This window comes from Atheta coriaria, unplaced genomic scaffold, assembly GCF_025399875.1.
Source record: "Atheta coriaria isolate IRGN ID8LTWV9N9 unplaced genomic scaffold, Caltech_Dcor_3.1 hic_scaffold_12_pilon, whole genome shotgun sequence".
NCBI classification, from domain to species: domain Eukaryota; kingdom Metazoa; phylum Arthropoda; class Insecta; order Coleoptera; family Staphylinidae; genus Dalotia; species Dalotia coriaria.
Window position 1 is genome coordinate 351,622 of NW_027045454.1, and position 23,796 is coordinate 375,417.

Sequence of the window (23,796 nt, forward strand, 5' to 3'; positions counted from 1 at the left end):
ACGTCTTAATATACGTATTGTATACAACATATTTGGTTATGAATGTATATCAAAATCTAATTTTACTATTCAACACGTCTGCGACTGTGTTAATAATAATTGTTGCATTCAACACCCTGCTGCAAAACTTGTGGCTAAAATCTAAGAAACTGCAGGATATGCGGAAGCATTTTAAAGAATTTGATGCATTACTGCCAGTGCATTGTCGACAATATGTGAAGAAATACACAACATTGCAAGCAATATTATTTTATGGATCATATATGTGCAGTTCAGTTGCATTACACTGGATTCTGGGTAGATTACCTACTGTAACAAGTATTATAGAAGACATTATGTTCATGTATTTTGCATGTATGATGTCGACAATATGGAGCTTTCTTGAAACAGTAAGAAATCAAACAAAGAATCGGAACTACTTTATTAAATCTATTTTCAACAATATTTATGCAGTTAAAGTTAAAACAATACAAAATATAAATTTTGGTCAAAACATAGAAACGTGTACTAAAATGATATTGTTAAATTCTAAAGTTACATATTCCATTAATGAAATATTTGGTTTCAACATTTTCGTATTAACTATCAACTCACTGCTACAATTGTTGCTCATTTTAAAGCTATACATACAAGTTTTTAAATATCTTTATTTGATTGCTCTTTTCCATTGTCTTTACATGCTGGTAAGTTGAATTTATAATTGAAATTTAAAATGTTTCAACAACTACTCATTATTTTAGTGTCAAGTTATATATATAATCAAATTATCTCAAGAAATAGCGAATGAAAACAAAAATACAACGCAATTGGCTTACGAAGTAATGCCCAACATGTCAAACGAGGTAGAAATATCTCAGTGGCACGACTTTATAAAACAAACAGAAATTCTACGTCCAGTTTTAACAGCAGATGGATATTTCAATCTGGATTATGATCTTTTGTTTAAAATGCTACAGTTGCTCATAACTTATGTTGTAGTATTGATTCAAATGAAATAATTCTGTTTAAAATTTGTTTATTTCTGCTGATTACAAACATTTCCAAATCTAGCACACTGTCTTTGCGTTGAAGCAGTAAATATTTCAATGCTATGCAAATTATAAATTCACCACATAAATTGCTGACATGCGCCTAATATTATTTCTTACAATCTAAACAAATTTCGTCGCGTGTGTTGGCATTTGATGGCATCGTCGTTCAAATCATTATTAACACTCCCTAAATGCGTTAATTATGCATCTAAAACTGTGCATATTCCTCCTCGTCGCATATTCACCGATGCTGATCTCATCAGAGGAGAGCCAATTTTCAATTAACAACAACAAAGCCATCCAATACGTCAATGAGAAGTTTATCAGTTTTTCCGTGGACCCAGCCGTGTTCTTCTCCCGCCTGCCACACAGGTAAGCTTAATCCGATCATATTATTCGCTTCGGACATTGTCCCCACGTGTGTGTGTACCGTGCAGGGATATCCTCTTCAAATTAATTACGCATCTGTCGCCGGCATATCTGCGCGTGGCCGGCTCGTCCACGCAGTTTTTGGAGTTCAGCGCCGACGAGCGCAAAGCGACGAAGATAATTAGCGATGACTCTACCACGCTCACGTTCAGCCCGGCGATGTGGTGGTCGCTGAATGAGTGGATGCAGAAAACTAATTTCACGCCGATTTTCGGCATCAACGATGACGCGTACAGCTCCGGCGAAAAATGGGACCCGAAGCGGGTTTTACCACTTTTGGACATGACTGCCAGGATGAACATTAATTGTTGGTGGCAGATAGGATTTGGTAATTCAATCTCAATCAACTAACGCCTGCATATTGCAAATGTTATTTTGTGAATGTTGCAGATTGTAGTCAAAAGGGATTTGAGAGATACAAAGAGGATTTAAAGACTTTCCGAAAGATTTTAGATGCTTTCCCAGCGAAAAAGGATAAGTGGCAGATAGTTGGAAGCGATTTGAGTAAGTGCACTCCATCGGATCACCCGGAGATTCTCCGGATGTACTTGGCCGACTTGGACGACGCCGATACCATCGTCTGGGAAGAGTAAGCAAAATTTTAAAATCCTTGAATATAGCACTACAGATCATTTTACCTTTTTAGAGATGAAAGTATTATATCCAACTTTCTGAGCGGAGGAGTTATGGAAACCATGTTAGGTTTTCATCAGGCTACTGTCCCAATATGGTTGTCCACTCCTAAAAGTCAACATCCCATTGGGTTCGAAGATGGCATCAACTGGGCTGTAGAAATTGGTGAAGCTGCCCGAAAAGGTTTTTCTGTTATTTTCCGAGAACCACGCCTGCAGGAGTATTATTCAGCTACACCAGTAAGTAGTCGCCATGTCATTCTCAAACACCATCTTTGTTTATAACTCGTTCTAGGCTTACTGGGTGACAGTTCTTCACAAATCCTTAATGGGTCGTAATGTTTTGGATGTTAAATCAACATCGCTGACTCAATCCACCGCTAGGATCTACGCACATTGTGCTAGAGATCAAAACAGTTTCTCTGTTCGTGGTGCACTTACCATTATGATAGTTAACAATGGAACTGAAGCTCACAAAGCTGCTTTTCGCATTCCAACGCAACTTAAAAGCGTCGAAGTGAGGTCCTATACACTAACATCATCAGAAAATACCACGTATGTTGAGTTAAGTTTTATAATGATGTGTTTTGATTATTTTAAATGTATTTAATAGGGACACTTACTTAAACAACGAAAAACTTTCCTTGGATAACTTCAAACTGCTTCCGAAACTGCGACGCGCAAAGGTTTTGACTCATTTGATACTCACCGCACCCGCCAAGTCGATTTCGTTCTTCGTGCTTCCTGGCGCAAAAATTCCAATTTGCATCGACAACGAAGACGACACCGCCATGATCCTAGAGGAAATTGATCGTATCCAAGCAGTAGATTTTACCGACAGCGGAAAATCCGCCGAAGGATTGCTAAGCAGATTGAATGCGCCGCGCGTTTCCGTTTCGCTCGCTGACTTACATCGCAAGCTGCAGGAAGAGTTTAAGACCGACGCGTCATTGGTTCCGAAATTAAAACTCAAATCACACTTACCCACAGAAGACTGGAAGCAGTTGTCGGGGAAAATCGCCCAGAAGATAGAACCAAATAGTATAACACCAATGCCAGGAATGCATGGAATTAAACATTTTAACTTCCTGCTAGATAAAACTAAATCTGATGTAAAAGCTGTGAAAAATCTCGATTTCAAAAACTTGCTTAAAAAAGACAACGAAAGAAAAGATGATATTCTCGGGAGTGCACTAAAACCAAACTCGGAATTGAAAACACATTCGAAACCGACTGATTTAGATCTAAACTTGAACAGTGCAGAAGTATTCAAGATTCTAGGCGATAGAGCTAAAGCCAAACTAGAGAAAAAAATGGGTTTCACTGAGTTTGAGTTTGATTTAGATGGTATGCTGGAAAAGGCGTTAAAAGGCAAGTTTAGGCGTGATATCAACATGCGATTATTAGACGAAAAAGTGCACGACCAAGAACTGAAAGAACATAAATCGTTATTGCCGTCATTAATAAAGAAAAAGAAGAAGCCAGATACTGCAGCAGACTCTACAGAAATTGAAGGACTTCCAGATATGACCAAAATTATACCTGGTTTTGAGAAACCCAAAGCAAAATCATCATCCATTTCCGAAACATCTATTTTTGGCAATAAAGCATTACCAAAACTGGATTTGTTTGGTGGTATGGAAAAACTAGACTTGCAGTCATTGCTATCGTTGTTGGGAAGTAAAGCAACAACAGAACAACCAACAACTTCTACAAATAAACCACGCAAAGTTGAATTCATAAAGAAACCGGATCTTTATGATAAACATGATTTTGAACGGCAGTTTCATGTACTAGAAGATGATTTGAACGGTGGGTCATTTTTTGACCATTTCGGAGATTCTATTAGTGTACATCCCAAAAAATCGGAAGAGAATAAGAAGCTAAGATCCGGTTGGGATTTTGATGACACAGAGTTTGTTATTCATGATGTAAGTGATTTTAATTTAAACAAAAACCAAATAATATTGTTAAATTATTTTTTTTAGGATGATGTCTCTGGTGCAATCGAACGATTGGAAAACTACTTCAACCACAACCCTAACATAAGAACAAATGAATATTTCGAACCAGCATTCGATTCATTCGAAAATTTCGGACGTTTCAAACGTGGAATACGAGACTTTATCCATCGAATGAGGCAGCCTAATAACGGACGTAGTTTTCTACGGAACAATCCCCTCAATATCTTCAGACGTCCAAGGGAAACCAGAGATCAAATAGATGAAACCCCACACCAACCTAATAAGATTATAAAAGAATACCAACCAAAGATGACTTTGCACGACTGGCGTCCGGAAGATATGCTGAAATTACCACAGTTGCACTCTACATACCAGGTCGACGAACACGACAATCAGATCTCATTCAAGGACATCCCACGAAGTCGCTCCTCGTTTGGTTTAGAAAACGCCGAGCGAATCAATATCCGTAAAGCGCGTCGCGTTGCCGGCGAGATCGACTCCGTCGAGAACGCCATCGACGGCTTCTTCAACACCATCGAAACGGGTACGAAATTCATCAAACCACTACTTGATAAGGAAGGCGAGTACACGATCGTTTTGCCAACGCGCGAGAAACTATCACTCATGCATGAGGCGAACGGCGACACTGAGCTCGTGCTGCATCGTGACGCAGCGCGAATGAGTGTACAGACGGAACAACTCGAAAACAAAGATAATCAGGTCGATGATAGCACGTGCCCGGCAACCGATCTCTACCCGGAGGAGACACTAAAGAATGCGTTCGAGCATGCCAAGCATGACGCTTCCACTAACGATGGCAATGGTAAGATTACCCCCAAGAAGACAGATGATGTGCAAGACGTTGGCGAGAAACGCGTGAATCGCAGCGAGTACGTGCAGAAGATCCCTCTCAAGTCCAAGAAATCGAAGCAGGAGCAAGAGCAGGAAACAAGTGATTATAAGTACAATTTGGGCTTCGTGACAAAGATAGTGAATAGTTTCAGTCGGTTTATGAAAAAACTCCACAGCAAAATGGACTCCATCTTCAGCGCTGTGGAATAATCACGTCCGGTTTATACAATTGAATCTTTTTCTATGTTTAGATATATTATTTTTACGACGTTTTATTTGCACGGTCAATATTATGCTATATTCAGAAGAATAAATATGTGACAATCCACTTAGCCTCTAAGACGCACAACAAATACCAATAAAAATGGCATAAAGCGGGTTTCACTTAGCGCGGTTCTTCATTGTTACGTGCGATGCATTACGATCCGTAACCCTAATGCTCTGATTTATTGTCGATAAAACGGTGACCAGCGCGCGGCTTAGCGAAGGATTAATGGAGGCGAGAGACGAGGATCTTTTGTATTGGAGATTAACCATCGAAAACCCTCGCACTATTAGGCTCCAAAACAACGCTTGCATAAATTCAGATAAACCTGATTGGAAAACAAACGCAGGACCACAATAAATTATTATATAATCAACAAGAAATAAATTACACGCATTTTTGAAACTGTAATCTTCTTTATTATCTCTCATGTTTCCGCATTGTGTCATAATATCATTTAGCGTTGTCTTAGGTGTCACACAACTAACAACAAGTTTTATTCGCTAAATAAACGCTAGCAAATATCGTGGTACATGTTTGTGTTCTGTATCAACTATTACCATCCTCGTAATTATTATTCTGTGTTATTTTCATATGTCATTTACCAGTATCCTTCATTTTTTGGTTTGGTTTGCTTTTGTTCGGTATCATATTCATCATCATCTTGTTTGTCATTTAGCTTATACTTATTTATTATATAACAACGTGAACAGCCGTAACTATAACTAGAGGTACTCTGGCAAACTACAACATGTTTGTCTCACTGCGTCAATGAAACAAGTTTTTTTCTTTTTTTGTCATCATTTTCATTTACTGGTAATAATAAGTGTATAAATACAAAAGGCTGCCTACATTCGGTCGTCCTTCGCCTCCCTAACATTTTTACAAAAATTTCATTTCATCATTTCATCAGTTGTTTGTTTCCAGATAGTTTTGAGTGAGTGTTTAGTACAAATACAGATTTATTTAGATATTTCACTTGGTAGATTTTGTGTTGCTATTGAGAGCCATAGCGAAACGACGACCGAACAGAACTAAACATTTTTTTTATTCCTGAATTAACAACAATATCTACAATACAATATACCTTACGCATATATTGTATGTGTATATCATATATACTGCGATTATCAATTGTTTTAACAATACAACATTATTCATTTTCATGTTTTTTGGTTGCTTAATTTTTATAACGATGGGTAGTACTTCAATCATTTCGTTTCTTACTCTCTCGTTTTTCGCTCGTCTGGTTTTCCACGCGCTTTACGCAAATCAAAGTGGTTTTTATTTTTTCTCCTATCACAAGCTCATTCCATCGTCATCCAGTACGTCTCACAGCAGCGCATTGTGTAGATACGAAAGCAGAAGCATCCATTACTTTATTTTGTGTGTTAGTTTTTGAAATTTACGTTTCGGTTGAATTTTGCGATGATCTAAGGCCGAATTTGCATCGTTACGTACGTCATTTCTCAAAGCTCATTCGCACTCTGCGTTATACACACACATAATACAAGGAGGAATGATTTCATTACGGAATGTTCTATATAATACACGCATTGTCGCATAAGATTTCTCATGTGTGTTTTTTAATAGGATGTAGTAGACTAAATTATGTTTATATAGTGTCGTTGTCTCCGTTGCAGTTATTTGCACGATTGGAAATTCAAATTCAAACCGAAACGATTACACAAATCGATAAATATTCGAAATACATACATTCCCAAAATCAACAACAATTAGTTAACATAACATTCTCAAAGTTGCTTAAAATTTTGTTCGTTTCGATCGTTTTTTTGTTTGGTTTCTCATAATAATTATAATAAGTATCACACACTATAAGACTACATTGCTTATTATTTTCTCCACATTGAGGTGATAACAATAAAAATATGCCGTCCCGTGCCACCCGCCATTACTTTACAAATGACGCATTGCACGGAAACCGGCCGTTGAATATTATATTTGTTTTTGGTGCTTATCCTAGTAGGTAATATTCGTGTTTACATCATTGTTTGCATTGTTACTTGCACTTGCATTGCACGTTCGGCAATCGTAAATGTTTTGTATTTTTTGTTTTTGTTTGTTAATGAGAACGTGGCAAATCAAAACCGAAATTAAAATCGCGCGCGTGTCATAATCGAAACGTTTCAGCTTGTTGTGTGTTGATTTGTTTTTACAGTTGTTGATGTTCTTGTTGTTGTAGTTGTTGTTTTGTATTAAACATTTGTTTTCTCATCACCCAAATTCCATGTTAATTCCAAGTTTGCTTGTTTTGTTAATGTGAATAATTTACATCTATTTTTTCTTCAAAGAACGCATCGAGTGTGTGTTTTGAGTTTGGTTATGTTTTGCGTTTTTGCCAAAAAGACTCCTGCTGTACAATAATACGTTACGTAATAGGTTACGTGATGAGCAACGACACCGATATAAGAGATAAATAGATAATTAGTGTTTCACGTTTTAAAATACATCGACACTACTTATACTTTCCATCTAGCTACATTTTTTCTCGTTTAGATAGACAAAGACATAGATATACATACTATACATACGCTAATAGAAATAGAGAGAGAGATAATGATATATGCGTTGCATTTGTTTGCATTTTGTTTTCGTTTCGTTTTGCTTCAGTTTCAGATGTTGTTGGTTTAGAGGCAAGGTTAAGTTGAGTTGGTTTTGTTTGGTATTTAAGGTTATAAGATTTTAGCTATGGTTTCTGATAACGTGTTAAATTTACATTCGCTTTTCTTTAAATAGGTTAATCTCTTAATTTGTCTCATTATTATTCTTTTAATTGACACACATATTATAGATAGATATAAGTTTCGTAGAGATAGATGAAATCAATAAAATTTTTAAGTTTGCAAACGTAATAATCCGTAAAAGCGGAGATAGTGATTAGGTTAAGAAAACCTAACCTAAAATAATAATATCCTAGAAGGGATTCAAGAGAGAATCGAGATTAAACTTAATTTTAGTGCATGTGAAAATTGCTGTGCATTGTAAAAAGCTTTGAAACGAAAGGAAACAGTGCTTGAAAATATAACTCATTAATTTTTTGTTTTTTAAGTTACATTTCCGCAGTAGTCCACGATCCATCCGACACGTCGCTTATTGTTATAGTTCTTTACTTTACTTTTTACTTGTTTATTATCGCGTTAGTATTTTCCCTATTAAATTACGTTGTTGGTCGATCGTCGAATTTTCGCAAGACGCACGAGAAGATAGTGTAGAGATAGAGAGAGACAGAGCAGTAAAGACACATTTACACATAGTTCTGATTCTGGTATTGCAGCAAAGATGTTCGTTACGTTTAAAGAGAACGACAATGAACAACAAACAATATATATATAACATCCGTCTGTCGTTTGTTTCCTGTGTGCAGAGATACGTAGACAAGAATTTCCATTGCACAACATCGATACAGGTTTCGGCAAAGGAGAGCACCACGTCTGGGGGCGCGGTGTCTTGGGTAGAAACTTTGAGTTACTGAGTGAGCCCAAGACGTCATGCCCGAAGACGTGTAGATTTAAGTTCAACATCGAAGGCAGTTTAGTTTAACAGTTAGTTATAGGAATTTGGATGACTATCGGGCATTTACTTCGAAACCGAGGAGAACCGAACATTCAGGAATCGAACGCGAAGCGCATGCGCGCTAGCGCATCATCGTGTGTGTCGAGTGTGAGGTTAGGTATTGTGTGAGTAAGTGTTAAACATTCCATCCGACAACAAAAAACTCTCGTCCTGGCTGTTCGACAGTGTGAAGTAACATTTTCATCATCATCATCATCATCATCATCGTTATTACGTTCCGCTCATGTTCAATTTCATACTGGTCTCTTGGTATAAACAAAACCAAATAACTAAATGTTATATACAACAATCGGTTTGTCAATACGCTTAACAATTTGTTTACAAGCTACATGTGTTCGTATCCTTTCATGATTCTCTTTTTCTTTGAATATTTGTTAATTGTTTATCGCAGTCTCTTTAAATGAATGAATCAAAGGTGTGTTGAAATCAGCATTGCTGTTGATGTTGAATGCGGTTGTTGTTGTTGTTGTTTGGCAGTCTGCTGCGCGACATGGTTCACCATCAATCCATCAAGGGACAAACATTGGTTGCATTCGAAAACGAATCGACACTGCGCACGCGTTTCAGTAGTACCTTCTTAAACAGAATCGTCGACTATCCGTGTTCACATTTTTATAAAAATATTAAAATGATAACAAATCGAATCGATCACAGGTATGCTATATGTTTAGTTAGGTTTGCTTCGAAACTAGCCGCTCATCTCACCGCTAAAATCATGTCACTAGTGTCATCCTCTTCGTATGTGTCTGGTACCTTGACGCATCTTTAGCGATCTGTCGCTGATTTCTTTGGCATTTGAGTTTTTTGGTGAGTGTGTTACAATTTTATTAAATTTTTTCGTTTGTTGGTTTTGCATGCTTCTATGTGAATAAAAATGGGTATTAGCTGTTGTTAGTAAAGTTGGTTACTGGTGGTTGTTGTTGAGTAGTTGGTTGTTAGTCGAGGCCGCGCAGTTATTGCCGCATTTTACTGTGGATTGTGGATGTCCGCGAGTGCGCTCATTGCATTACGCATTTACTCTCTATCTGTGTCTTGATTTCGTTTACTTGTGTTTCTATCGTATTCTTCAGCTCTGAAACAACACCACACAAAAAACACATTTAAATATAGGAAACAAACACATCAAGAGCACACGCATACCAAAAACACAACACATACATCTTTCAAGACGGAGTAGTTGTGAAAAATTCCGCAGGTGACAAAAATCGCTATCAAAAGTTATAAGATTTCAGTCGATTGGCAAGCGATAAGACTTTTGTTATAGGTTAAGTTATTAGTAAAGTTAGGTTAAGATTCGCTACACATCTAAAGCTGAAATTTCGTTGAATGTTATTTATTGTCAAAAATTTATTCTAAAAAATACAAAACTAAAAAAATATATATAAACGTAAATAAATACCAAACAAAAATATCCAAGTTCAATGTTCAAAAGGGAGAGCACGTGTATTTATTATTCGGCAAAACGTCTCAAAATTGTATTTTCCAATATTTTGTGTAAATTTAATACCAAACGTCGAATATATTCAATGTGGAGTTTTGCCGCCGTCACCGAAAATCCAAATAAAACTTCAACTTGTGAATTCAACTTGTTTGCAAAGTGAAGATATTCGAACGAAATTCCGTGTATTTGATTTTGATTTAATAAAAGACAGCCGTTCTCAAATTCTATTCATTTCGCGACGTCGCGCCGCTGACGCAAAAGAAACTTTATCTACATCTGTGAATGCTTTACATTTTCACAGCCACCGCGAGATTGCCGGCATTCTCGCATTTTCACGATGCGAGTGCAATTTAATATTGTCCCTAAAAAAGGTGTCAGCTACTCGCCGGAGAGTTATCTAGATAAATGGGCTCAAAGTGGCAACTGGCAACGCCAGGGCGGCCAAAACTAGCACGAGGGTGGGTGGCATGTGAGGAGAACATATGTGGTGGCTGGTGGTGCGGATTAGGGGTTGAAAAGTTGGCCGGCGCTGAAAACTTTCTATGTGGGACGATGAATTTAGATAAAAATACTTTTAAGGTCGTTTGGTCGCGTTTTACCACAGCTGCTTGGAAAACCAACTTTAAGGGATGCTTCCCGGTTATAAAAAAAAGTCTTTACGTTCAAGTTTGGATTTTTTTGCGGTGGAAATTGAGACGTTTCACAGATTGTGTTTCCCATACCAAAAAATTGTACAAAAAAAAAAAACAAAAAAAAACTAAAATAAAACTTATAAGTAATTATAACTAAACATAAACATAAAATGAAATAATTAATCTATCCAACATTTAACAACAAACATTAAAAGAACACCAAAAGAGTTTCGAAAGTTGTTCGGAAATCAGAAATATAAGTAAGAAATATAATTGTTTTTGGCAACACGATTAATTTAATGTTCTTTGTTTACTTGCTTTGCATTGTTTAAATTAATGTATCATTTAATATTGTCATCGGTGTTTGTAGGCCCAAAAAACGAAGGCACAAACTGTCAAAAACTTTTTTTAAATTTAACATATTAACTCTGGTCGAGATTTCGGCTTTAGATACGTGTTGTCATTTTAATTTGGTTCATCGTGTGCGGGTGTAAAAGGGTATATAAAATTGGTCGATGTACGTTTTACTCTAGAATCACATTCAGATATCGCAAATGACATTTGCAACTACGTATAACTTTGATTTCACTGATCCAACTATCGTAGTTCAAGTTTAAACATCTATCAAAAAAGTTGTAACAATGTTACGACGTTCAAATCGTTTAACCATCAACCATCAAAATATTAAAGACTCGATGCTAACCACTAACAATAAAATATTTATGAATTGCGATTACAGCTACAAACGTGAACATTAACGTTTAACATTGTCAATGTGGTCTTAATTTATTAATAATCTACATTTAGATGTACGCTTATTGTGTATTGCCATAAGTTGATATAAGTTGATAAACACGTGTAAGATGAATCCATTTCTTTTTGCTCTTTTTTACTTTGTTCAGTTGCTGCTACGTGCTCGTCTCAGTGTCTACATAATTGTGCACTTCTTACGCTTAAATAGCTTATTGAAACACTCACTTGTAAAGTCGTCCGCCTCCTCGAGTTCGGCTTCCGCCGCCAGTTCTTCCGGCGTCTTCTTCTTCCGCATCAGCGGATTGGGTTCCTCTTGAACTTGTTCTTGTATTTCTTCCTTCTTCTTGATATTATACTGGAAAAAAACAAGCATTCGATTCAGTATGGAAATTTTTCAATAGAAAAAGCTTAGAATGATCTATTGTTAGCTCTCGTGGGGGTTTGTGTGCTTATGTGCTTGTTTGTAAACACATCGCATAACAACGGCATTGTAAACTTAATTACGTAGAAAACCTGCGCCACGACGGGCACTTCGGGACAATATTTGCTCAGTGCCTCACGTCAATATTTACGCAGCGCATGAATACGTGTCGAACATTACCGAGCGCGACGTTTGACCTCATAAGAAAATTCCATGTCAATTCTGATTTGTGAAAAAAATAAATGATGAAGATAAGCTTCACTCAATTGAATGGATCGGTTTGGGGTGCGTGGTGATTACACGATAGCGGCCCATCAGTCTCAAGCACGACGTTCGGTGATGAGCAGGTCCGTAGTATTCCCTCAAAGGGAGTCAACCTGACTCCGTTAGGGAGTCGCTATAAAGTAACGGACTCCCTACTAGAGTCAATTTGACCCCGATTAAGTTTCCGGCGACACGCAGCCCTGGCGACGACAACGACGTGGCAAACTTCTCTGCTCGGTCCAAACTTTCCGAGGCAATGCCGACTGCCAAGCGGATCTTCTTCTCTCGGCGATGCTCTCCGAGCGACAGCAATAAATTTTACGACTTTTGGCGCGCCGCCATCACCATCGAACCCGGAGTTTTTCTTTTTCGAAAAAAAACTATAAAATACCACTTTTGGCTCTTTTCGCAAGTCCCGTGGACCAAATCCAGCCTCTCCCCATGAGATGCAAAACATTTCTCTCGTCTTTTCGTACAAATTTTATTTCATTTATTCCTTTTTTCTTTATTTTATTGCCGTTTAATGCTGCATATTTTTATTCAGAAATGCAAATTGTAATTTTCAGCAAGGGATTTCGCCGCTTTTCGTTAATTAAACTTTTAATTACAAAGCAAACTTGTAAATAATCCATCGTCTCTGTTTCCGTGCGGCAAGTTTGCGCGCGACACGGGTGCGCTCGGCTAAAATATAAATAACGCGCGCGCCGAAACTCGGCGAAATGCAGGAAGGATCCGCGCAAAAAACGCGTTGCGCTTGTTAGCCATTTTTATGTGCCTCCTTGCAGCGGCGTAAACATTTCCTGTTTTCCCTCGGGCGCTTGAACTTTTTCCACATTTTACGATGGGGCCCTCTTCTCTGTGCTTGTCTCTTAAAGTGTGTCTCAACATGTTTGCATAAAATACCGCTTTAGCAAAAATGTTGCAATTTTATTTAAACGTTTTCGGCAATAAAATTGAATGCATCATTAATTGGAGAATTTTGGGTTCATTACCAGTGCCAAAAACGTTTGTCATCGCATTTAATGCGATTAGGGGCGATGATTATGAGAGACAGTTTTGGGCGCTCGCGTTTCCAATTTCATTAAATTTATTATATTCGCCCGGCGAGCGTTTTCAACTTAATGCGATCAAAATGTACTATTTCAAATTGAAACGTTGCTCTTTGATACGAGCCGAAGGCATGAGATGCGAAAGTTGCGATAACTGCGAACCCGCATCACTTTTCACGAAATTTCATAAATTTGAGACCTATGAAAAGCGCAAAAGAGAATATTACGAAAATATGGCAATGCAACTGGGAATTTCAAAAAAGAAAAACTTTACTTGCTGAAGTTCCGCAGAAATGTAGTAAAACAGAATTTACATGAACAAAAAAAAAATTGACAACTTATACAGAACTAGCCGTTCAGGAAAACCATAAAGACAGCTCTTTTCTATAAGATAAAAGTTGGCATTGAGATTCAATCATAGTTATAGTTAAATAGTTGAATCCGAGATGGCGCACGGTAGTGCATTATAAGCAATTCTTTATATAATTAATTTGTTTAACATAAAATTGCGAATATTATTGATAGAATTGACACATACTATGTCTAGAACAAGAGAATAAAAACGAATTACATTTTTATTAAACACTACCGGAACGAAGTCGCGGGCAAAAGCTAGTCCTGAATGATTTATTTGTAAAATAAAAGTGATTAGGTATTTATTTGATGCATATTCACAAGATCGCTTGTTTTTACAAAATTCCAAGTTTGAAGTGGAGTTGCGCGAGTTATTTGAATTCAAAATAAATTAAAATAAACATAAGCCTCGTAAGCAGCTTGGCAAAACCACATTTTCAAGTTGATATGCGCACACGCCGTCGCTTGTTTTTCAAGCCATGAATTATTCAAATTTCCGGAGTAATGTAATAAACTTTGCCGAATTTGAACACGGCGCGGGACAGCCCAGACAACAACAGATGCGCAATGAAACAAAAAGTTGGGAAAAAGTCTTAAATTATAATATTTAATAATAACATTCGCTTGTTTTTGTTTACGTTATTGGCATGGGCGGCCACACACAAAAATAGCCCACGCGGAGGAAACAAGCGCGGCCGGGTCATTTATCAAATTTTTCGGACACGAATGAAACGCGATAAATTTCGGCCGGCTACCCACTATCCGAATGCACAAGCTCGCCGGAGCACTAAAACAGGGCGGTTGCTACTTTTTCATCGGTAAATTGTACGCGATATCGTGCCACTGAGCCATACGTTACCAACGATACCAGCCGATATTTCACCCCCGCAGAACAGACGTCGTAAGTGTATGTGCGCCACAAGCGCGCATATATCGAGCAGCACACTAAACAATATTTTACGTTTTATAAATATAAAAATATTTATACCTTCGACGCGCATAAAACATTGCTGCAAAGGAATTGCATAAGCAAAACGTTCGACGTGCGATCACCTCGCGCACGCCTAAGAAGAACAACGTCGTAAATTTTATATAAGGCAATTTTATTTTACGATCCGAAAGAAAACCAGCCGCGAGTGGGTACGCACGGGCGACTTTTAAACAAATTCGAAAAGTTTCAACCTTTTATGAATAAACTACGCGAAGATGACAGTTAAAAAACTTTCAAACAGCGTCACGCATAGATTAAAAGTATAAATATTTAATTTCGTGAACCGCGAGTCCTTTTCAACTTTTACGACGTACGCAACTCAATATTCAAATAGATGCTATCTTGGCTGCCTACATTTCCAACATGTGACATGCAATACTTCGTTCGCTCACATTTTCTCAAGACCTTTTATAATAGGAAATCGAGCGAATGGAAAGTATGAAGTAATTACAGAGTGACGTGACGTTAATTAAGCTTCAGTTTACACGACACTAATAATGCCATGTTTTGTTAATTCTCGTCTTTTTAGTAATAAAGAAAACAAACATGTTTTGTTTAAAATAGTCTACACAGCATGTTGTGTTATGTTAGTTGCATATCAGCCTTTGTTTTCTTTGTCCCGTTTCAATTCGTGCTTTGTTGATTTGTTTATTACAATTAACTAACAAACTGGTAATAAAGGCTTGCCGATAATTATGATGCTTGTTTAATGAAATGGACGAAATTATAATGATTTATAGCGTAATCATTAATTGCAATTAATGGAAAACAATAGCTCCTAATTATTCACGTTGCTCTTGACGCTCCTGTTAAATTAGCCCGCTGGACGTGCGTGTTGAGGCTCTCTAAACCAAATTGAAATTAGTCGACTGCCACCAAAATCTAGGTCAAAATTCAACTATGAATTAATGAACAATGTAGGCAAAAAATCGCCACTAATAGTAATTAATTTGCTGGCAATTTCGAGTGCTATAGCGCCGCCATCTTGCCGGCGCAAACATCAAAACATGAAAACCGGAAAACGGGAATAAAAAGAAACGCGTATCGCTAATTGGAGCCCTCGACACGCCGTCAAATGCTCGAAAGCTCAAAGCTCGAGTTTCACCTTCTCCCTAAAGATCTATCTCTTGAAAGAAAAAGCTCTACACATCCTCGCAATGAGAGCGTGCAAATGCACCACGAGGAAAATATAAATTTTCAAGACGGTGTCTCGCACGTCCGCGTCCTCACGTGTCCTTGTGTGCGCTACTCTTAAAAGTGAATTCACGTACCACCCCCTTCAAAGATATATTCGTAATAATACATCCGTGTCACAAAAAAAATCGTGTTCGATGCGTTGGAACAACGCCAGACAATAGCGCACAATACTGACGTACAGTTGGTTGCCTACATTTAGTATAAAATGTAGGATCATGATTTTCAAGTTTGGAAAATTTAAGAAATTATTCGAAATTTTCGTGTATTCAGTATATTCAGAGTGAAGCACGTTTTCAATGTGCGGATAAGAGTCTTTTATGTATTTTGTGAATGAGTGACAAGCGTGAGGATGCGGATGACTTCAGCGCTCGTGCACGCCACGTAGCATGCAATCAATTCGACGTACACCTAAGTCGCTGTCATAATGTTACATAACAGGTAACAAGCTCGAACATCCATTAAACTCACTTTCGCGCTGGCTAAAAACATATTAGTAACATTTTAAGGCGCGCGCACACAGTGTGTTCATAGTTGGATTCTGATAAAACCAAAACAAAGGTTAAAGTTTAGTTGGCCTGTTTTTCTAGTTAGATCAATAACAAACTCAACCGGAAAGTTATGACCTTGTCCTAAAAATATCTCTATATACTCTGAGCACTCTAGTAAGTTTCTTTTTCGTTTTTATTTTCTCCCTGTTAAAATGATAAAGTAAATAAATTTTAAATGTAAAAAATCTCGGTCTAATTAAAACGAAAAGCTTGAAAGTCACGTCGTGTGGCTTTATGATGATGACAAGAGCCTTTTTTGTCCTCGCATGATTAACGTACGCGTATGAGTTGTTCGTAAATCAGGACACAGCTTCAGCCTGTCACACGTGGCAGGCACAACATGTAAAACGCGAATCGTTAAAAAACACTCCGAAAACATTGTAAAATAAAACCCTATCCGCCCATGAATAAATGCGCAGTCATAAAGAAAATTCTTCACAAAACGTGAGCATGTTTTTAACCAGAAAAAAATATGTCGATAAGGTATATAAGATACGCAAACACGATGTTGCGGTTACGGCAATCAAGCAGAACGCGACGGTGTGCATTCAGAAAACAACGGGAAATTTTTCGGCCGGCTACGTGCGCGCAATGTTCAACACTCTCAAGAAGATGGAAAGTAAATTAGGCCCGCCGGCTGCAATTTGTGTGTGCGTTGGGAAAAATAACGAGGAGCAGCCTCCGAAGAAAAAAGCTTTCAAGGCGCGACACAATTCGAGTTAATATTACATCGCCGACGAAAAAAATAAAAATAAAAAAAAAATCAGAGTCTCACACAGCAAGCACCTATACGGTATGACAGGCTAGATTAGGTAAATAATAATGCAGGCCAAGTTCGAGTGAGCTTTTTTGCGCATGGTATTATTTTTCGATTTATTTTCGTGAATAAGTTAAGAATAAATGTACATGTCACACGCAGAAAATATCTGCGCTAGCATTCATTATAAATTTTAAGCTCGCTTTGTGCGCGAGTATCATTTACATTATAAGGATGTTCGTTAAAGTGGAGTACAAGCGATAACACAAAAATAATCTGCGCCATTTTGTAGCGTGCCGCATGAGGTACGGAGGTAAATGGAAATTACGGCTGCTTATCGCCGCAGGGCGCTCGCAACGAACATTGTACTGCTGATAAATTCCACAAGAAGTGCTTCTATCCCAAGTTCCTGTTTTTTTATTTAACTTTTTGCTTCAAACAACATTTCTGCATATTGCGTCATGTTTTTGGTCAAATGTAAAAATAGAAAATTTTCATTTTTCTCGATAAAATTTTTCTTATTTTGTAGTAGTTTGTAGGTTTTATCAATAAACCAAGGACGATAAAAATCCAGCTTTGAGTTTAACTGCACTTGAATATATACTAGATGCCTGCACATTCATGTAGAGTGTGTGTGTTTTATTAATAGCGCAGGCAATAAAAACACCTCCGGCGATGCCTCGGCCACAATGGCTGGGATGCGTGGAAATCGCGTAATTGCCGCCGGCTCGCTAGTCGTCGCGATTAGGATTACGATTATTGCGCGAATAATACCGTGCCTACGTATTTGCATGCATTTATCGGACTCGTGCGCTCACAAACAGCGTATGAAAGCACACCAGCCCGGCGCCTCCACTTAATCAAACACGTTGTTAAAATTTTACTGTGTACTTTGCACAAGTTTACGCGCAACTCTACAAAAACAATAATAATTATAAATACGACTGGTTTAAATTTTCTAGAATAATTGTTAATAAATATTAAATATTTAACTACATAATGGTAACTAAATAAATTGATACGTATTTCAATATGTTTCAATTTCGCACTCTCGAATGCTGATCAATGACCAGATAAGAGTTAGTTGCAGTGGTAGGCTACATTGTGAACTTTTGGTCCTACTGTTGTACGCACACTCAAACAATGTTGTTGGATCGTTGGATCGCTCGTTAGTTGTTGATGTTACACAAAACGTGAGCGCACTAGAGCATCCGTATGGGTGTTTGTTCGTGCACGGTTCGATGTTGCCGTGTCGGCAATTTCTACGGCTCGTTAAGCCCCTAATGCGGCATTAATATTCAGCAGTTAGTTTAAATTAAACAATTCGGCAAAACGAGCACGACGTTGATGTAACATTCACATCAAACCGCGCCGGGAAAAAAATTCTATGCGTCGTTCAAAAAATATTTTCTATTTTACCTTAATTTGCAGTATTTCACAGCATTAAATTCGCTTGAAACTCACCTGAAACAAAATTAAATAATTAACATTTAACTTTCGGTTGGGTATATTCATGAACTATTTTTTGCGTGACTTCCGACGTGAAAATTTTAATTAAGCGAGACTTTGCCACTTCGAACAAAAGACCAGACGCATCCGTTCATTTTGTTTTGTGAGCTCTTAATTAGGAAACAACAACGCTCGAAAAAGTCGCATCTCTAGCTCGCAAACAAAACAGAATGAATAATCTTATTAAATGATGACAACGTAATCACAGTGTCATCACGCGCTAATAAGCTTAACAAAGTCGAAATTTTCACCCGTTTAAATGCGTTTTAAAATAATTTAAAATAATAATATCATCGCGCTTTTTGTGATCTAATTTATATTTTTTCACAATGCATAAATAATTTCATTCGGTGTCATTGGCTGCGCCGCGTAACTCACCTTATCTCTTATTTCCTGCCTCATCTTTTCCCTCTCCTCCTCCATCTTCCGGTGCTTCTCTTTCCGTCGCTCTTCGGCTTCGCGGATGGCCTCCTGGCGCTCCCGCTCCGCCTCCTCCTCTTTCTCTTTGTCGTCGCCATCGTCGCCGTCTCCGCCGACCGCTCCTGCAAATTAATTAGCGTCGTCATTAGTCGCATTAATTACCGCGCTGCAGGTGCGCGCACGTCCGCCGTCAAATTATCGTACAGGTCTAATACAAGAGTCGGTTAGTCCAAGAGGATAGAGATTAATACAAGAATGTCAAATAGTAGAGCACAGGAGGTACATCCATCTAAAATACACATCAAAGTAGTACCTATGTACACAAACAGTAAAGCACAGAGTAAATAAAAACTAAAACAACAAAATCCTTATTTCTTCAAATACTAGTTATCCTTAATAGTTATCCCATGTTGATTTAAGTAATTATTGTGAGAATATATTTGGATTGTTTCACTTGAGAGCTTGCGGCTGTTTTGCACCGGACCGCAAAACATCGGATTCGGTCCGGGTTCCCGAAACACTAATAAATTCGAATTCGAGGTTTTGTTGGGGTAATAGCCAGCGGCCTAATTAAACACCAACCCCGACACAAATTTACCTCTATCTCCAACTTCAAACTACTGGATTGAAAATGATTTAAAAGATGTTGTCCATTAAATTCGTTTTTTGTGGTTATAATTAAATGCGTTTGATTAATTAACATCCTCGTGGGGAAGACAGACAGACAGAAAAAAAAATGAGCAACGTCTTCCAGCCGCGCCCTACTAATTTGCTCCCCTGCGAGCCGCTCACGAAAAAAACACTCGTGGACTAATCACCGACCGGCAGAACCAGCATCCAATTAGTGCGGCTTAATAAAGTACTAAAGTACATATTTGTAGAATTATCCTTCTTTTCATCAACATCACAATTTACCATACCGCAAGAAGAAAAAAACTCGATAATGTTCGCCTAAAGGAGTTAAATCAACGCATTACAAACGGATTTATCCGAGCGTAATGTCAGAAGTACAAGAAGCACTTGCAAATGGAATCGAAAAGTAAATTCTAAATGGATCCCCCGACTTGATTCCATTCACCTAACATAGGCTAAAGTGTAATGTATTAGTAGTGGTTGAGTAGTGGTCGTAGAAAGAGGCGGGTAGTAGGTATGTGAGGGGGTGCGCGCGCGAGAGTTAAATTCCGAAATGAGAAAATGGGTCGCATGTGCGCCAGCGGATGGCAATAATGGAAGTTGCGCGAGGTTTGGGGGAGGAATTGGCCGGGCCCCGACATCCATCCTTACTTCATTACCGCGCGCGCCGCGCAAAGGAGGCGGCCGTGTCGCGTAATGAATTCAATTTCGTACTTTATTACAGTACAGATGGGACCTCGTGACCACACACCACCATTGTGCGCAAATAGGGTCTAGCTGCGAATAAATGATGAGCGAATTCAGTTACATACATAAAAATATTCCCGAAAAAAGTAATTTCGAGTGCATGGAAGGTCCTAAAGTATTAGTTGTGTCAGAAAATGACGGATCACTAAGAACATTCGTCATATTCTCGGATAGAAGCTAATATATTCTTTCCCCTGGAGTAATCCAGCAGTATATAAAAAATAAATTGTTATTCATATGAGGACGTGTAAACACTCGGAGGAATCGTCTCCAAAAACAAATTTGTTTCGTTTTTTTTTTATTTATATAAAGATAAATGATGCTGATATAGAGAAATTGTCCAACATAAAGATAAAATTCACTTTCAACTTCCAACTTCCAACTTCTAATGTTATTAGATAAATCTTTAGCTGCCTTGCATTTTGCTCTCGGCCGTGCAAAATTTCCCAGAAGCGGCAATTAGTGTTTCCAGGGCGCGAAAATTGGCAACTATTAAAGACCTGCGTTCAATTATGCCGCAGTCGATGAATAATGCTGGGCGGTCCGAAAGTCGGGCGAAATTTAATTCGATTTTCATCAAAATTCCGATGCCACTCAACGCCAGCGCATTCTTTACGCTCTGCAGTCGTGAGAGGAGCATTAAGTGGAGGTTGAGGAACATTCCAAATGTCAAATTACGCAGCCGGTATTAGAAAATTCTCCGAAAATGCCAAACGCTCATCAATCTGTGCGCAAATTTTTATTTTATATTAATTTGATGGAATTTTTAATTAAAATCAACACTCGATTTTCTTGGAGATTTTTTTTTATAAACAACCAAAGCTTAGAAGTAGTAGGTACAATTTGAGTGGTAAAAATAATAGTGTTGGATTTAAGTTTTACAAAAGTTCACTCCACTCGACAGTAATCAGCTAACTATCACCGCAACAACTCTATCTGCAGCTTCAACGTCAGCTGCAACCCTCGGACCAACTAAGCATTGTTTTTTTTTTCTTCCTCTGGTACTTGTTCTCTAACTCAAACTTAGTTTTAGTTTTTGCCGGTGTCGAAAATGTGCGTGCGGATATTCCAATCTCCGGGTGCGGCACAAAGAGCGCAAAAGTAAGGAGGAGGGTAGGGCCAACGTCTGGCGTTGACGTCGCGGCGCGGACCGTTAAGTGCCCTTTGAAATCCGAGCGCGATCTAATTACGTTATGACAGAGTGGGAAATCACATTTCCAACTTACCCACACACATACGCTCACCAAGTGTACAAGATTCCCGATTTGTGCATTCAGAAGACAATCATCACCTCAAACTCGACCAGAAGTGGTCGCTTGATGAACGATAGGTATACACAGAATAACAGCAGCAGCACCGTGGGGGATGCTGTTTGGGGCGGGTTTCTATTACTCGCGACACGATTCTGCCATATGTAAGATAAACAACGCTCGTTTCCACCATCCACACAGAACAACAACAACAACAACAAACATATCGCGTGTCGCATACTCGAAAATACACTTAAAGACACTTCACTCAATCACGTTTCTCGCTTTGCACCCATCTAACACCAACACAAACAAAACAAACAAAAACCAATCCATACTTTTTAAAAACCACTACCATGGATCAATTACTGTTTGTGTCTTAGGGGTTGAGGAGTTGATAATTTCGAAAATGGCACGTCTATAATGTAAACAATGCGCGCGTGAAACTTCCGAGGAAAGTCCATCAAAGAACTTTAAACACTATTTGCATTTCGCCGAGGGGTGGCGCGCCACGATATACGGAGCTCTTCTCACTCGTGTAGACACACCGGTTTTCGTCGGAGCTGTGAACCTCCCGACGCGTCGTCCTTGCGGCATCAATACGCCTGACAATCCCGATGTGCCTTTACCTCGTTGCCGCCTCCGCCTTTGGGGCCTATTCGACGGTGTGCATAAGCGGCTGGATGCGAGTGAGTATAACCGTGCCCGATTTCCATCCTTTTGTGTAATGTCAACATCAAAGGAATATCGCGGCGCATTCCTTTGCCATCCGACCGACCGCCTCACCGCCGCCTGGAAGTTTCTCTTTCGCATCGCTTTAAATATACAGCATGTTTTCGGAAACGCTGCAATAAAACGGCGCGGATAGTTTTTACAAAAGCCAATTTTTATGCGCTTGGAAAAGCGGGCGAAAAATAAAGCAGCTTTTCAGGCAGTTGCGAAAAAAACTCAATTGCCACTCTTTATGAGGCCGAACAATAAAGCTGTCGCAGTTAATCTTCGAATGGTTATGCGGAACCCCGGAAAGTTGCAACCCTGCACGATTTTTTCACCCCTTCAACTTTCAACCCAATTTTTTTTTGCTCAGCCATCGCGTGTTATACGGAATTATTTCCAACATCTACCCTTAAATGATTGACAAATTTTAAACTAGTAAAGTTTTGTGGACTTCATCAATCAATACTCGTCCGAAGACGATTCCAATAACATAAAACGAAAACGAAAGCAATAAAAAGGTTCGAAACGTTTGGAATTCCAGAACAATCGAATCAATTCGACGATGGGACGCGCCACGACCGATTGCATCGAATCGATAACTCGATAAAGTACACGAACAACAAATGACTACGAGCCCGGCGAGATTGCGACTTCGATCTAAGAATTGAAAGCCAAAAAAAACTTTTTTTAAAACGTTTTTCTTTCGTTGGAAAGTAACGACTCACAATTAGCCGAGCTTTTACTCTTTTGTCATCATCGACTGCCGCATTAACTATCAGCGCACAAAGCGACAGAAATCCGCAGCAGCACAAAGCGAACTTTAGGCAATTAGTCAGAGCGAATCGATATATTAACGGCGCGGACGAACAATGCGCGCGGAAATTGTTCGTTTCCTTCTGCGCTCGAAATGCATCCGAGTCATCCTTTGAACAGTCATCCAGCGCCATCCTCTTAGACTCCCTTACTCTTCAGAGAAGGTTAAGTGTAAGTTATAAGTGTGTGTAATTGAGTTAACTTGTAAAATTCCGCCTTGGATTAGCATAAAAGTGATCAATACATGTATTATTAGCCCATGGGGTGGATACCTTGACATTTATCAACTGGAAACTACATAGAATGTTAATTATAATTTTAAAGTAACCTATGTGGGTCAATGCATTTAATTTATGAACGAAAAATTTTAATTGACTTGATTGACTCGATTGAATATTTGATTTGCGCTCCGAATTCAATATTCAATGCGTCGATATTGATTTCAAAGAACAATGATTGTCTGTCACACACGTGCTCATGTTCTCACTGTTCCTGATCTAACTGTCCGGTGATATACCTCACAATTCGATATT

General features: G+C 38.5%; 2 protein-coding genes across 6 annotated transcripts in view; one reads left to right on the forward strand and one right to left on the reverse strand.

Moving 5' to 3' along the window:
• The first annotated feature begins 1,197 nt into the window (after positions 1 to 1,197).
• On the forward strand, positions 1,198 to 5,118 carry LOC135801714 (uncharacterized). Its single transcript, XM_065315216.1, has 7 exons — positions 1,198 to 1,403; positions 1,469 to 1,788; positions 1,851 to 2,049; positions 2,107 to 2,332; positions 2,388 to 2,647; positions 2,706 to 4,023; positions 4,081 to 5,118. Exons 1-7 carry the CDS (start codon positions 1,234 to 1,236, stop codon positions 5,116 to 5,118), a joined length of 3,531 nt encoding a protein of 1,176 aa, XP_065171288.1. The 5' UTR covers positions 1,198 to 1,233.
• Positions 5,119 to 5,569: 451 nt separating this feature from the next.
• LOC135801676 (complexin) overlaps positions 5,570 to 23,796 on the reverse strand; it is a 72,570-nt gene continuing 54,343 nt past the window's right edge. For all 5 annotated transcript variants that reach the window (XM_065315171.1, XM_065315172.1, XM_065315173.1 and 2 more), the window contains 3 exons: positions 19,062 to 19,225; positions 11,819 to 11,948; positions 5,570 to 9,839 (listed from right to left, as the gene is read on the reverse strand). In XM_065315171.1, the coding sequence (XP_065171243.1) occupies positions 9,766 to 9,839; positions 11,819 to 11,948; positions 19,062 to 19,225 (368 nt within the window). In that variant the 3' untranslated portion in view covers positions 5,570 to 9,765. The remainder of the gene's footprint in view (positions 9,840 to 11,818; positions 11,949 to 19,061; positions 19,226 to 23,796) is intronic.

What these genes read in the sequence shown, in the direction of transcription:
- LOC135801714 (XM_065315216.1), top strand. Translation starts at nt 1,234, where the DNA reads ATGCATCTAAAACTGTGCATATTCCTCCTCGTCGCATATTCACCGATG. An exon ending in TTGGTGGCAGATAGGATTTG is followed by an intron (nt 1,789 to 1,850) that starts GTAATTCAATCT and finishes TGAATGTTGCAG; the next exon opens with ATTGTAGTCAAAAGGGATTT. An exon ending in ACATCATCAGAAAATACCAC is followed by an intron (nt 2,648 to 2,705) that starts GTATGTTGAGTT and finishes TGTATTTAATAG; the next exon opens with GGACACTTACTTAAACAACG.